This window comes from Haliotis asinina, chromosome 6 (assembly GCF_037392515.1).
Source record: "Haliotis asinina isolate JCU_RB_2024 chromosome 6, JCU_Hal_asi_v2, whole genome shotgun sequence".
Taxonomy (NCBI): Eukaryota; Metazoa; Mollusca; class Gastropoda; order Lepetellida; family Haliotidae; genus Haliotis; species Haliotis asinina.
The window spans coordinates 4,946,207-4,963,136 of record NC_090285.1 but is presented as its reverse complement, the minus strand read 5'-3'; the positions used below and the strand labels follow the sequence as shown (position 1 = coordinate 4,963,136).

At 40.3% G+C, this 16,930-nt stretch overlaps 1 protein-coding gene across 1 annotated transcript; it reads left to right on the top strand.

The window, feature by feature from the left end:
- The first annotated feature begins 11,437 nt into the window (after positions 1-11,437).
- LOC137286753 (cytochrome P450 2U1-like) lies at positions 11,438-16,090 on the top strand. The gene is made up of 4 exons (XM_067818733.1): positions 11,438-11,768; positions 14,043-14,567; positions 15,010-15,450; positions 15,912-16,090. The coding sequence occupies exons 1-4, from the start codon at positions 11,438-11,440 to the stop codon at positions 16,088-16,090; spliced, it is 1,476 nt and encodes a 491-aa protein (XP_067674834.1).
- Positions 16,091-16,930: the final 840 nt, after the last annotated feature.

Genomic DNA, 16,930 nt, shown 5'->3' with positions numbered 1-16,930 from the left:
CTATATCTTTTTTACTGCTCCAGGTTTTGCTTCATGAATATGCTTTATACGTTATTAGGTTAGGGAAAGATATTAAGCATTTAATGGGAATGTATTTATTTCTTTGTTCAGTAACAGCTTCGCATTTAAATAAATAATGAAAATTATCTGCTACAGCAAGTGATCTACAGAGACTGCAGGTTCTGTTTTGACGATCAATGCCATGGCAACGGCCAACTTCAACATATACGTTATGGTTACACGTTTCGTATTTTAAAACTGGTAAATATACATAGGTGGAAGAAGGAGATAATTTTCTAAAGATTTTTAATGTATCTGTAATAGAAACCTTCAGGGCTGTTGTCTATCTCAGCTTTCCAACTTCGGTAAAATTGACCCTCTAGGATTGATTCTACCTGAGAAGTTAACCACTGGCATTAAACATTGGATAGCGCCTTGGATAAGTGCATAATTATCTAAATCAACTTTGATGATTTTTGGAGTTGTTCCAACATAATATAGCTTATACCTGTAACAGATTACCCTTTGAGCGACTAATATATATATATAAATCGTACACCCCACCCAGGGACAGAATCATCAAAAAAGGACAGTGACATCTACATACAGTAGTATCATAAATGAAATACATTGGTTCATATCAATATCTGGGAAGCTACAAAGACTCACAGATGTACATCTATCATTAGTAAGGATAGTACAAACGATTTCATATTATCATACATTATTTGAACAAGAGTTAAAAATCTACCATTAATTACACTGTTGAGTAGCCCAACCCTCCATACATTATCGAACGCTTTTGCTAGTTTTTAGTTGAGCATATTCATAACAAAGGTGTTATCTTTTGTTGAGTGGACATTTGTGAAACTCGTCTGGGCAAGATGTAATACGTTAATGTTTTATAAAAAGTGTTAAGTCTGTTATTCACAATACTTACCAATCAGGTTACCGAATCTGATGAATGTCGCATTTGGTTCATATGAGTTTGGCTCCATATGATTTATCTCCCTTTAGTTTGTAGACTTTACTTTGTGTAAACATTTTCGAAAGTTCTTTAGCCTTATCTTTTTGCCTTCCAGTAATCGGTTGATATATTTTTTATACTGCTTGATATGTTCATGCACTTCTTACACTCTTTAGAACACGTAAAGAGATGTTTTGCAATTGGAGTATGTGTGTTTTGATAAATGAAAATCACTACGTTAACGTGAGTGTACTGCAAGCGAAGGGTGTTGATCGGACAGTATTGTTACGACAGGGGAGTGTTCATGTACGGCTTTCGATTGAGTGCTTACTCCTGCTGAGTGATGACGTGCTGCTGCCGAGTCATGCTGAACCTAGGCCAAGTGATGATGTAGTGTAACCAAAAGATGTACTGTAGCCAAGTGATGATGTGCTGTAGCCAAGCGATGATGTGCTGTAGCCAACCGATGATGTGCTGTAGCCAAGTGATGATGTACTGTAGCCAAGTGATGATGTACTATAGCCAAGTGATGATGTACTGTAGCCAAGTGATGATGTACTGTAGCCAAGTGATGATGTGCTGCAGCCAATTGATGATGTACTGTAGCCAATTGATGATGTAATTTAGCCAATTGATGATGTTCTTTAGCCAAGTCATGATGTACTGTAGCCAGGTGATGATGTCCTGTAGCCAGGTGATAACGTGTTGTAGGAAAGTGATGATGTGCTGTAGCCAAGTGATGATTTTACTGTAGACAGGTGATGGTGTGCTGTAGCCAGGTGATGATGTGCTGTAGCCAAGTGATGATGTACTGTAGCCAAGTGATGATGTACTTTAGCCAAGTGATGATGTACTGTAGCCAAGTGATGATGTACTGTAGCCAAGTGATGATGTGCTGTGGCGACCGATGAAAGTACTGTAGACAGGTGATGTTGCAGTGTAGTCAATGACAGTCCATGTCTAAATCTAAATCAAGTAATCCAAATCTTTGGCTGTTGATTACGACGGGGTATATGATATTACTTGAGGACATACCATTATCCAAGGGGTACCAAATAACATGTTGTTTTCGTTTTCTGCAATTATTTTACAAATATTATACCCCAATGTGTTGTGGTAACTCAAATCTCGTGAACTACATTACCCACATATGTCAAACTTTGGATGTGGCTTTACTAAAGATTCCTTCACAATGAAATGGTAACTTTACACACATTAGACATTGAGAATAGAGTTTAGGCTCACTACTTTTTGACATCCCCTCGTACGACTGTCGTAGAACTAAGATGATCGTAACTCCCATACTTTAACATAGACTTATGACTCCTAGCGCTACAATCGCTTTGAGGACCGAGGCTCTGGTCTTTCAGTATGACGGCCAGGGATCGAACCCGACCCTCCGTGTACATGCACTAGCCACTGGATCGTGGAGGCAGTCTGACACTGGCATTAACACTCAACAAACCAGCCTACCATTTCTATGATTACACAATGCCATTTAGAAAGTGGTCAGTTATATTTAGGATAACACTTTCCTAGTAAAGTACAAATTCTAATACTTTTTGTGTTGAGCCCCATACGGGATTCGAACCCACACTCTCCGAGTCAAGTATCCAATCGTTAGCATGCAAAGCCACCTGACCCGCTCAGCCCCCGCGACTCACACAAAAATGAAAGTCGGACGACTGGTTGTCTAGACTGCGGACTTTGTGTATCTCTCTGATAACTGTTAACTGGCACGGCTCCCACGACCGAAAGCTATGATCACACAATGTCATTTAGAAAGTGGACAAATGTAAAATATGTTACATTAGGAATTACACTTCCTTATGAAAGTACAAAAGTAATTCTATCACTTTTTCTGGAGTTGAGACCTATTTAGGATTCGAACCCACACCCTCACAGTCAGACACTTAAACAAGTACATGAACATGTCACTACTGTAGGTAAGGTTCAGGGATAAACTACGTTAAAACCGCTTCTAACAGTAATCCACGTATATCACGTTGTGTTAGATTACTGTAGAAGGAAGCTGTAAAGTCACGCAGAGCTCAGGCTTAGAGCATTTTGGTGAAAAGAGACAGGTGTAGTTCTTGTAAACCTACAAACGAACTTGTGCAAACCTGTTGTGTTTAAGAGACACAAATCTACAAAGTATTAGACTGGACCGCGTCTGATTATGATTCTAGCACAGCAACAAAGTATATATGTTGTTTACACGTTGAAAACATGAACAGAGTCATATTTATATCAGCTGTACACGAGAAACTCTGATTCATGCATGCACCCAATTAATGTTCTGCATCGAACTATAGACAGCAGATATTTCTTGCACACGCTTTGTTTAATGGCTCTTAAACGACCCATAAAATCAATCGCTCCACGCTGTTGTCAGTATATGGGACATCCGTAAACGCGAGCATTTTAGTCATATGTGTCCCCCATTACTGGCTGTGCATGTAGATACGTAATCTACACCAATGTGAAGGTAGTTTAAAGACTCATAAACGACCTATAAAAACGTCTCCAGCATATAGGACATCCAAATCTGAATGTGAGTATCCCATGCATTCGAGACAAAAGAAAACATTTTACACACTTCTTAGTTGGTAGCTGATAATACAATCTGCAATAAAAGCAGAGAATGCAAGATTAAAGAACAAAATATACATAAAATGATTAATGTTGTCATATGTTAACAAAACAAAGGTATGGTACTTTTTTAAGTGTGGCGTTCCCTGTGGCCACCATGACATTTAACCGGCCTATAAAATAACCTTTGTTCTATTACGCAATGTGATTCAATGTGCCAAACTGCGGAGACACGTCCTGGTGTTGGTATGGTAGCTGATTAGGGCCATCGTTTTCTCGGCTTAAAATTTGGAAGCGAGAGAGCGAGATCACACGACGAAAAAGCGATAGCACGAGACAAGAAAACGATAAAGTGATAGAGCGAGAAAACGATATAACAAAGTGAGAAAGCGATATAACAAGGCAAACAAGCAATATAACGAGGCAAGAAAGCGATAGAGCAATAAAGTGAGAAAGCGATATTTACCTTAATTCTGCCCTGTCTGCACATGTCTGCGTATGACCTAATCCAACAGGAAGCTCAAGCTCAATCGCCATTTGTTCTAGTCGGCTGTGGCATTTTTGTAATTAATCTTTTAACTTGTCCGGACAATACTCCAACAGTAACGCAAGAAACCGTTAGTGTTTCAGCTGAAATGAATGAGTGTTTTTAAAGCCTGTGAAAAGGATAACAACCATTATTGTTAAATCACTAATTATGCCAGGATTAATTCCTGGCTTACATTTCTTTCTTGTCATTTCCCTTCTTAAATGTCACCATTGTTATCTCATCACTCATGCCTAGATAAACAATCCCTGCTTTCCATTTGCCCATCCACCCCACCAATTTTGCGCTAATTAACTGCAGTCTTGCCTTGTTATCTTGGCACAATTGTTTCAAATGTTCGTATATAGCTTTTCCTAGTCTCTTCATGCACCTGGTGAAGGAATAAGAATTTACTCCGTAATATCCTGTTCCACCAATACAGAAGTATTTCTCATTAGGTATGTTACTAGTACTTTTTATTCCTTGGGCTAAAGCTACACATTTGCCATCACGCCATAAAGACAAGTATCAGAAAATGAGACAATACCCCGCAAAGTCTTAACAACCAGACAGTATATTCCCTACTCCCCGTGTTACTGCGGTAACAAGGTGACCAACAGGATCGGGTGGTCAGGCTCATGTCATAGTAACCCAATCACGTACATCGATGCTCATGATGTTGATCACTGGATTGTCTTGTTCATACTCAATTATTTACAGGACGCCGCCATACAGGTGAAATAGTGCCGAGTGCGGTGTTAATGTTGGCAAAATCCTCTATCATATTCTCTCTCGACGTTGGGCTTTATTGTTTCAGTGATGGAATGTTATACACCCTGTACCTTTTATCAGTACCTTTTTACGCGTACATATTTCAAACATATATATTTCTACAAATATGTGGTGAAAAGGTATTGTTCCAAATGTTTATGACATAATACCGTTATTGTTGTCCATAATATTGTTGTACTTAAGGTAATACTTTAACAAACTGTCCCTCCCTATCTCCAGACTATACGCTTGAGACAGTGCCACAAGTCATCGACGTGGTAGGTGGGTTAAACAAAAACGTAATATAATCATCACTTTGGGAATAAAGCACTATATCATGAAACTCCTGTAAACTGTAAAACTGACATATTGATATGGGTGTATTAATGAACACAAGATGAAGGAATATCAAAGAAAAAGTCGGGAGTTTTTGCCCCTTTTACTATTTTAAGGGCCTTCTATTGCTGGGAGTGTAGTTAATCATAATTGGCAGGGTACAGAGGAGGGGTGCGACGCAGCCCAGTGTAAACATGATAAGTGTTTTGTAGATGTGAAGGAGGATTTATTCGTCTGCAACCCAGTGAATGTCACCTATTGTTTCTTGTTAAATTCGAATCGTTTTGACAGGGGTTGACCAAATCATAACCAAGATAATATAGGTAGATAATTACAAATATTGAACGAGTTTCAAGTTTCGTCTGACAACGAAAATGTTACAGACTGAAAAAGGTTAACTGAATACACGCGTCACCAATCAGCTGATCAAACCCTACACGACCACGATATGTATACTACATGTATACAGAGATTGGAAAATCACTGTGTACGCATATGTTACAATGGCGGTCAAATATTTTTTACACATCAACTCTCGACAAAAAAATGTCATTTAAACTGTCTCAATGATATATTCATAACATACTTTTAGTGATGATATGTATGATATGAGATAAAAGTGCTACAGAGCAAAGGGTTGTTATTCACATGGGCGCTTGGCTTCATCATGCATCATTGTTAATGAGTAAACTTACTGAACAAACTTTACTCATGCATATAAATCTTTCCTGAAGTATTGTACATCACGTGTTTGATGACTGTCTACACCAAGACTTATACTAGACATTTGTACCTGTTGGCTTGTTCAAATGCTCAAACGTCGCTTATATTATAATAAAGAAGCTGCATATCCACAGAACTTTCCTCATTGTCCAACACATCAACTCCTAAATGCCACTCGAAGTTCACTATGGTCAGTTATACCAGCGTTTACCTGCGTACTAGTTTCAGCTTTGATTGGACGGATGTTTGACTGCATCCTTTCATTTGCCAAGGTTAGACCACTGACTGTGGTATGGTTCTGTTTCTACATTTAGGTACCAAGGTGTTTTACTGTCACGTGCGCCTCTTTCGTTCCTTGGTTTAATAGCGATTTGGGTTCATATACGTCAATATCGTCAGTTATTAAATATTAATCATCTTCAATAACTCATAGAAGGTAGAGCTGTATTGATGATAACCATGAAATACAATAAAGTGACATAAACATAAATGACTCCAATTTGCTGGATTATTGCTAAGAGCAACATAAATCCCAACTCACTCACTTAATGACGGTTGTTGCAGTGATTTTATTTTAGGATGATGGCTTGAATGTGGTTGAATATACTGTATTAGGCTGCGTTAGTGCTATCACAATGCCATTTTGTGATTGGTCCCTCTCTTTCATTTGACACTTCCGACACATTGGTAACACATCATATTTTGAATTGTTTGGTGTCATAAAGCTGGTTGAGACAATTCCAATTCAGTGATGGCATCAAATATTTAATTCCTTTAGTCACTTCACAAAATGAATGTTTCCGGTATTCTACGATATGACTTTTGCATACGTTCAAATAGTATGCCACAGGAAAGTCTACATCTATCTTAGATATTTTCTAAACGGCAAATTAAACAATGCTATTCACCTACAAGAACATTACTAAAAAGCATTTAATAGCGTAATATCGCTTATGTGCGTAATATCGCTCTCTCGCTCTATCGCTTTCTCACGCAATCATATTGCTTTCTCGTCTCGTGCTATTGCTTTCTCGTCTCGCGTTATCACTTTCTCGTCTCGCGTTATCACTTTCTCGTCTCGCGTTATCACTGTCTGGTCTCGTATTATCACTTTCTCGTCTCGCGACATTGTTTTCTCGTCTCGCGATATCGCTTTCTCGCCTGCAAATTTAAGGCCCTATTCAGCCACCATACTAAATGCACAACTGCTCTCTTTATCAAGTAGATTACAACCAATTTGTTGTATACAACGACAAAAACAATATAAAACACACTTGGAAAACAGCCTATTCTGTGTATAACACCTACTTATCTAAACGACCTGTTGTATCATGCAGAGAACGCACCCTTGATATTATACATGTACTAGTTGAGTCAGATTGTGACATCAGTAATTTCTTGAAATGACTATGAGGGCCAGCCATTTTGCGTCATTTTGAAACTTTGACACTTGCAATGTCGAAAGCAGCCACACCAGACAATAACTGTGTATTGGTTGTTACATATTCAAATATTCACTGTTTTAATGGCTCGTCCTTTGTTTAACTAAAATATAATGGGCAGTTTCTTTATTTTCGTTGACGTTTTTAGTTACCATACATTAACATCAGTCTTCTGTTACAGGTGCAAATTCACGCGAGCGTCATTTTGACACTTTGACACTTGCAATGTCGAAAGTAGCCACACCAGACAATAGCTGTGTATTGGTTGTTGTTAAACAAAATGACATGAAATGGCTGGCCCTCTTAGTCATTTCACGAAATAACTGGTTTCACAATCTGACTATAACATGTGGTAACCGATTTCACAATGTGCATCAGTGTATGAAGTAATGACAAAGAGTGAGGGTCCATCCACCCTAAGCATATGACTGGTGTGACAATAGGGGATAAGGGGGCAATTCACCCAGACACAACTAACCTAAGCAGGATATAAGATTGGAATTCGAACTTTCTCATTCATTGGAACAGTTGTCCTACCAAAATCAGCATTAAACATGACATTTGGAACACAGTTATACCCCAATGATCAGTTTCATCTTCGACGTTAGACATGTAAAACAGGTTTCTCTTGTGTATTCGTTTTCACAAACAGTCATCTGTTTCTGCAAGCATCAACCGGAATGCTGTACAATGGTTGCTTTTCCTCCTGCCCCACACCGCGTGGTATGATAATCATTCGATACAGCCTTCTGGAAAACTAAGTTTGGTTACGCATAAAACTGAAGAGACATTTCCAAAATGGACCGTACAATAAGGTCCATGCATCTGAATCTGTTATGCGGTAGAATAATACAGACATCTCACGCGGATGGAGTAATTCATATGTGCTGCACTGATGGCTTTTGATTACCCACCACGGATGTGTGAGTAGTTACATCTCTGCACCGAGCATTGTGACACACTGGGCCCCGCCAGTCAAGTCCCTGAATGCACTGTAGCTAGACACAAAAGCCCTGAGCTGACGGTGCACTGGTCATAGTGCAGTAAATAGAACATTAGCGTGAAACGTCTTATCGGAATTTACCTTGGGAAAGATGAGTCTCTCATAATAGTGTCATGGCGAATGATCACGAATATTGATTTTATATAACAATAATAGGTTGCCGTCTCTTAATGAGATCGTCGGGGCGGCGTGGTAGCCCTATGGTTAAAGCATTGGCTTGTCATGTTGGAGGCCACGTTTCGATCCATTTCTAGAGTCTCCCGCCATAATAGTGCTTGAATATTGCTAAAGGCGGCGTAAAACCCAACTCGCTCATACACTAATGAGTTTACTTGCTTGTGAGAAATACAAGTTTCCTCCAACGACACCTTAGACACTGACGCACTTGTTTCCCTGTTATTGAAGGACACGCTCAAGAAATGTTCCAGCTGTACAACAATAGTCTATGAAAAACGTCGTCTGGACCAAACAATCCAGTGGTTGATATCATGAACACCCCTCTAAGTATTCAGGGAACGATGAAATGAAGCTTTCGATCAATAAGACACTTACAAGGCGTAATACTTTCTGAAGCCGAATCTTTCGTGACTTTCTGCACGGAACTGATCATATTACGACATAAGTGGAAACGTACCCCATTCAGGGAGGACTGTTTTAACTAGTCTTCCTTTTCAGGCTTTTTGGTTGAGACCAACAGACGTATGAGTGCCACTTTCTTTACAGGGGCACTGTTTCTCAAAATGAACCTAGAAACGTCTATAATTCAGAATTCCTGTAAAGCCCAAATCTTTCACAGTGTTAGGGTTGTGCTTGTGTACAAAAATGTGTTACAGTGTTGATCTCTACATGTTAACATGAACAGATTTTATTATGTCATGTAAATACAACACACACAGGGCCACGTCAGACCGTTAATCCACTTCAAGAATAACGACTATGTATTGAATATGTAGCATTAAGTCCAGTCTTACGTGGATATTTATATAGTGTAATAGTGTGGATAGTGTAAATGAATGCGTTTCTTTACATGCCGCACTGAGCAATATTCCAGCTATATGGCGACGGCCTGTAAATAATCAAGAGTAAGACCAGACAATCCGGTGATCAATAGCATGAGCATCGACCTTTGCATTTGGGAACCGATGATGTGTCAACCAAGTCAGCGAGCCCCACAACGCAATCCCGTTAGTCACCTCCTACGACAAGCATAGTCGCCTTTTGTTGCAAGCATGGGTTGCAGAAGACCTATTCTACCCCGGGACCTACACGGGTCTCCTCCCCGGTGGAGGCACCTAGGTTCAGGTCCCAAGGTGGGCACACTTGCGTAGCATTAGTAGACAAGGTTTAAAGATGCACATTGTCTCAGTTCACCCAGCTGTAAAATGGGTGCCCGTGAGGATGTGCTGGAACTCTGAGTGTTCAGTTCATTGTGTCTACGAGACAGCATAGCTGTATGATCCCCAGTGAGCTGAAGAAGCATAGGGAAGTATGATAGCGTCCTTTTAACTGCCTTTGACTGGAGGACAGTAATGTACATTGTGCCGTGAGCAAGCAATGTGCCTGGATATGAGCTCCATATAAGCGGACTATTACTATATTACTATTATAACTAACTTCATTTCCTTCCCTCTCTGCTACCCTCTGACCTCCACAGAACCAAATACCCACAATGCCAACAATGTAGTTATACCCACTAAATGAGTTGATTGCCAACTTGGGTGCCCAGTGGGGTGGAGTAGTTCCTTCCAAGGGGGGGGGGGGGGATCATGACAAAAGCACGGGTCTTGCGGAGTGTACAACCTGTGTAAAGCTGCACAACGCACTGCAGCTTAGGTTCAGAGGAAATTTGAGTTATGAGCTAATTAGTTAAAGCCGCTTTTAACAGTATTCCGCTAACATCACGTCGTTAGATCAATCAATGTAGGAGGGCTCAAACTTTACCATTGTGGTGAAAGAAACGTGGTGGCGACAAACCTAGAAACGAACTTATGACAAACCAGGATCCGAAACAACACTCATAGGTTTCATAGGTGTGCTCAAGGGACGCAACTCTACACCGCGAATAGCTGCAACTTAGACGACTGGATCACATGTCATTATGATACTATCACAGAAACAAAGTACATTGTACACACATGAGAAAATGAACGTCCTGTATTTACATCGGCTGTAGACGATGTATATGAAGCAGTTGTTATACACACTCCTTAACGGCCTATAAAATGATCCGTGGCACATTGTTGTCAGTATATGGGACATCTATAGGTCAAAGTTTGAGCAAATTCATCAAAGTAAAGATAGCAGTTATTACACACGATTTATACATGAACGCCTAACTGATCCTTTAAATACCCCGCCCCATAATGTTATCAGTATAATGGACATCTGTGTGCTAAAAGTGTATACAAAAAAGACAAATACACAGCTTTTACACAGTTAATCCAGGTTGTTGTCAACAAACATGTGCAAAGTGTCTCTAGTTAATCCCGAATGAAAAGGACATTCACCTTAAATTTAAACATAAAAAGAACTGAATTATAAAAGCACTTCATAAAACATAAGGTATCAAATTGAAATGACTCAAAGTCGGAACTATTCACTGAATGTTCTTTAACTAACTCATTTTTATATAACAGCTACTATACATATAGAAACGTATGCTCTTTTTTCAGTGTGAAGCTGAAACGATAACCAACTTAATTTGGAAGCGTAAACAAATTTAAGGCTTCTAGAATTCACTACTGAGCTTACTTTATGAAACAAACAACCACAGTGTTTATTTCATTTAGTTGGAAGGTAAATACATACACTGACGGTGTGTTGCACCTATCCGTAACTGGGAGTCAGACCTTGGCCTCTTGACACATGCACAAGACTTCTCAATGCCTCTCAAGAACCCCACATGTACAAGGCATGTGCACGACATATACGCTGATTGGTTGACTCACTCTGCAAACATTGATAAGGGGCGTCCTTTTAAATCAGACAGTCGTGGTAATGTGCCACTCGACAGCTGTACTTAGTCTCGCTCTCTCCAGTCAGCTTTCACACAGGTTGGAAGCCAGCGCACAATCATCATGTGGGATTTTGGATTTACAACAGTTGCCTTATTTCTGGTCGTGGTGCTGACAGTGTTATGGCTGTCAACGAGGCGCGCCACTGGACTTCCCCCTGGTCCCCCTCTCCTTCCGTTCCTGGGGAACGCCCTGTCAATGGAGACTGATTCCCGTGTTTTGTTTAAGAACCTTCGACAGAAGTATGGCGACATTTTCAGTCTGTATGTCTTTCACAAGCCTGTCATCGTCCTCAATGGCTACAACGTCCTTAAAGAAGCCATAGTCAAGAACGCCGACGTCTTCTCTGACAGGCCACACACATTTTTGACTGATTTCTTCGCAAGGAGAAAAGGTGCGTTTTCTTCAAATTTTAACTGAACTAAAGGTGTTTTAAGAGTGGCTCTAACCATTGGACCATGACAGCCACGGCAGCCATAATGAAAACGTTAATAGTGCCAATAATCGTCATTGCTAAAACCATCGTAAGCAATTTGTGTTTGGTTGTGTCATTTACCTTTTTGTACTGCATTGATGGTGAAAGTGAAAATTCGATATAGTAGGTTTACAGAGGGCATCTGAACGACAAAAACAGAGTGTTTAACGGCACAATGTCACGCGTTTTCGATAGTATTTTGGTCTATGCTATATATATTTGATACAAGCTTCCTACTGATGACTCGTCACGATATGGCTGAGACTTTGCCGATGTGACGTTAAATATTAACTCACTCACTCCTACTGATTCGATAAAAGACTCATTATCCTTGCGACTTGCCTAAACTCGATAATTGAAACTTGGAGACGAACAGCTTCCATACAGGCGAGACTTGCCGTGTATGGAATGTACACGATGGCTCCGTACATCAAGAACTGTCGAATGCTGTGTTTTCGGTGTTACCCGAACCAGCCTCGGTCACAAGTTGCGATATATTGAACTGTAATCTTGATTTTTAGAGACGTGTGACGTTGTAGTGTGAATTTAACATCTACCATCAATAATCACAGAGATACGAAATTATTAAATTTTGACAGATGTGAAATGTTCTGGACATAACTCTTTTATCCAGTGAATAGGCTTTACTATGATAAACATTTAGAAGCCATGTTTACGCCCGTTGTTACCTTTATGTATTTCCATACCATCATAGGCATTTAGCACGTGCATACCATCAACGCACAGCAACACTAAACAGCCGACTCAGGTCATATATACCTCTACAGCACTATACAGTTGACCCATGTCATACTTCGGCAGCACTATACAGCTGACCCATGTCATACCTTCACAACACTTTCCAGTTGACCCATGTCATACCTTCGCAGCGACATACAGTTCACCCATGTCATACCTTGGCAGCAAAGTACAGCTGACCCATATCATACCTTCACAGCACTTTACAGCTGACCCATGTCATACCTTGGCAGCAACATACAGCTGACCCATGTCATACCTTGGCAGCAACATACAGCTGACCCACATACCTTGGCATTAACGTACAGCTGACCTATGTCAAACCTTGGCAGCACTATACAGCTGACCCACGTCATATCTTCACAGCGCTAGACAGTTGCCCTAATGTCATACCTTGGCTGCAACATACAGCTTACCCATGTCATACCTTGGCGGCAGCATACAGCAAAGCCACGTCATACCTTAGCAGCAACATACAGTTGACCCACGTCATACCTTGGCAGCAACATACAGCTGACCCACGTCATACCTTGGCAGCACTATACAGCTGACTCCTGTCATACCTTGGTAGGATCATACAGCTGACCCATGTCATGCATTGGCAGCACTATACAGCTGACCCACGTCATATCTTCACAGCGCTAGACAGTTGCCCTAATGTCATACCTTGGCTGCAACATACAGCTTACCCATGTCATACCTTGGCGGCAGCATACAGCTAAGCCACGTCATACCTTAGCAGCAACATACAGTTGACCCACGTCATACCTTAGCAGCAACATACAGCTGACCCACATCATACCTTGGCAGCAACATACAGTTGAACTATGTCATACCTTGGCAGCACTGTACAAATGACCCGTGTCACACCTTTTCAGCATTATACGGCTGATTCATGTCATACCTTGTTGGTACAATACAGCTCACTAATGTCATACCTTCCCAGCATTATATACCTGAACAATGTTATACCTCGTTATACAAAGAAATTACAATGACGGTATGAAACAGCGTGGCAATACAAATTCAATATAACTATAATATAATAACATTGACTGTAGCTACAAAGATATTGATGGTAAGATTCACATCGCTGCAACAGTGCTTTAGCATTCAAAATAGGCAAAACACCTGAGTATGTGAGTTGGCAAAGACCAGACTGAGATCCGTTTTGTGTACATGAAAAGTTTGCTCTAGTTCTTCTGACATCACTGGACTGGTATATTCCAGAGTAAGCCCAGAACCTTACTCGATAATCCTGTCTCCCAGTCTTGATATAGTAACCAGGTCACCGCCGTCCCGAAATGAGTCTTAACAGAAACAACGTGATTCACATACAACACTGTTCTACAAATGTCTCCAATACACATACATACAGTGCCATTTATGCTACGGCATAGGGTTGAATTCTATTTCACTATATTTTGCAAACAGGAGTAGTCGGATCTTCCGGGGACTTGTGGCATGAACAGAGGCGCTTTGCTCTCAACACTTTGCGAGAGTTTGGGGCTGGAAGAATGATCATGGAGGACAAAATACACGAGGAAATCGCACAGTTTGTCTTGGCCATAGAAGAACAGAAAGGCCAAGGTTTCCACATAGACCGTTTAGCGCAGAATGCCGTATCAAATATTATCTGTTCCATTGTCTTTGGAAAACGTTTTGAATATACCGACCCTGTCTTCGTCAAGTTTCTGAAAGCAATGGATGATTTTTTTAAATATAGCGCAGTAACTGGAATACTGAGCGTTTTTCCTTTTGTGCGATATTTGCCTGGTGACCCATTCAAGTTCAGGATAATAATGGACAGCATAGATCTTGTGAAAAATTTGCTAATTAATCCTTCCATTAAGAATCACTTAAAGGATCACGATGAGGAAAATCGGGACGACTTCATCCATGTGTACTTGAAGGAGATGCGACGTCGCCAACAGAAGCAAGAAACAACGACTTTAGACTGTACGTGTGTTTTATAATCTGAAGATGTTCATGGTATGTACAGAGAGGTCCGCTGGATACTTACTTTTAAATTTTTTGTTTTCCTTTATTTGTTCAAACATATAACTAATACATCATTTTAGATAATGGTGTAATGAATTTGGTATATATATATATATTATATATATATATATATATAATTTGGTATATATATATATCTAACACATATTATTTCTTTTTATATTTGGCCTTTCATTTTAACTTTGATCGAGAATTTTGTCAATCTGACTGACTGGGGAAGCTGAACTTTCTTTTAGAATCTTTTAGTGAAAACATGGCCAATTCTGTTACAGTATTTTTGCATTTCCTCCGCATGTAGTTGTTGTGTTTCTGTGTTGTGTTTATATGGGTAATTTACATTTGTCATTTGAACTTAAACTAAAGATTACATTCATGTTGGCAGTGGAGAATCTGGCGCAGACTATTTCTGATCTGTTCACTGCGGGCACAGAAACAACGTCCACCACAATACGTTGGGCGCTAGTCTACTTCCTACACTACCCGGATGTACAAGAGAAGTGCTTCCAGGAGATTCTGGAAAACGTCGGTCAGAGCAGACCACCATCCATGAAAGACAAGACGAACCTTCCTTACGTTGAGGCCACCATTATGGAAACCTTGAGATACGGCAATATTGCCCCTGTTGCTGGCCCTCACACAGTTCCACAAGATGTACAGTTCCGAGGATACGCCTTCCCGAAAGGGGTCACAATCCTGTTGAACCTTGATTCAGTCCTCCAAGACAAGGGTGTATGGGGAGACCCACAAAACTTTCGGCCGGATCGTTTCCTTGATGGCGAAGGCAAGATTCAGAAGAGAGAGGATTTTATCCCATTTTCTTTGGGTGAGTTACATATAAAAGCTACATATCGTATGCAACAGACCTGTATGCACATACATAAGTACATGCACATACGCTCCTTTCATAGTGTGGCATGGACACACACACACACATGCACACACACACACACGAAAACACACACACACGTACGTGCATACATACATGAATACGTGCATGCATACACACGCACGTGCGCACGCGCGTACACACACACACACTCACTCACACACACACACACTCTCACACACACACACACATACATCCATACATACATGCATGCATGCATGCATGCATGCATGCATCCATCCATCCATCCATCCATACATACATACATACATACATACATACATACATACATACATACATACATACATACATACATACATACATACATACATACATACATACATACATACATACATACATACGGTAATAGAACTGAACTTTTGTTTTCATATTTTAAGGTCGAAGGATTTGCCTGGGAGAAGCAATGGCCCGGATGGAGCTCTTCCTCTTCCTCACCACCATGATTCAGAAGTTCAAGTTCGTCCCAGTGAACGGGGTTAAGCCTCCACTGGAAGGAATACTGGGTTTAACAAATGCGCCACCTGAATTCCAACTACGAGCTATCCCCCGAAAGTAATACTGTTCGGATCATCACAATGTTAACAAGAACACTATGCCTAGATCCTCTCTATACTCGTGACCATCCGTGTTAGAACTGGTCTTCAGTTACCCAGGCTTGTCGGACGGGGCGACTAATGGGATCGGGTGGTCATTGTATCACAATTGCGTAGAACGATGCTTATGATGTTGATCACTGGATTGCCTGGTCGATTATTTACAGACCGCTGCCGTACAGCTGGAATATTGCGGAGTGCAGCGATACACAACAAATTAAACAAACCAGCCAACCTACCAACGTTGCGATACAATAGGAACAAGAAGATCATTTGATCAGCGACATATAATCGGCGGCCCGGCGGCCCAGTGCTCGTTGTCAGTGTATGGGGTTTGTAGTTTTATGCTTTATACGTTATTAGGTTAGGGAAAGATATTAAGCATTTAATGGGAATGTATTTATTTCTTTGCTCAGTAACAGCTTCGCATTTAAATAAATAATGAAAATTATCTGCTACAGCAAGTGATCTACAGAGACTGCAGGTTCTGTTTTGACGATCAATGCCATGGCAACGGCCAACTTCAACATATACGTTATGGTTACACGTTTCGTATTTTAAAACTGGTAAATATACATAGGTGGAAGGAGGAGATAATTTTCTAAAGATTTTTAATGTATTTGTAATAGAAACCTTCAGGGCTGTTGTCTATCTCAGCTTTCCAACTTCGGTAAAATTGACCCTTTAGGATTGATTCTACCTGAGAAGTTAACCACTGGCATTAAACATTTACGGGGCAGAATCATCTATCATTAGTAAGGACAGTACAAACGATTTGATATTATCATACATTATTTGAACAA

Bases quoted from the DNA above. Each gene is read 5' to 3' on its own strand.
- LOC137286753 (XM_067818733.1), top strand. From the start codon at position 11,438: ATGTGGGATTTTGGATTTACAACAGTTGCCTTATTTCTGGTCGTGGTG. The intron at 14,568-15,009 runs GTACGTGTGTTT...TCATGTTGGCAG, and splicing joins AGAAACAACGACTTTAGACT to TGGAGAATCTGGCGCAGACT. The intron at 15,451-15,911 runs GTGAGTTACATA...TCATATTTTAAG, and splicing joins TTTTATCCCATTTTCTTTGG to GTCGAAGGATTTGCCTGGGA.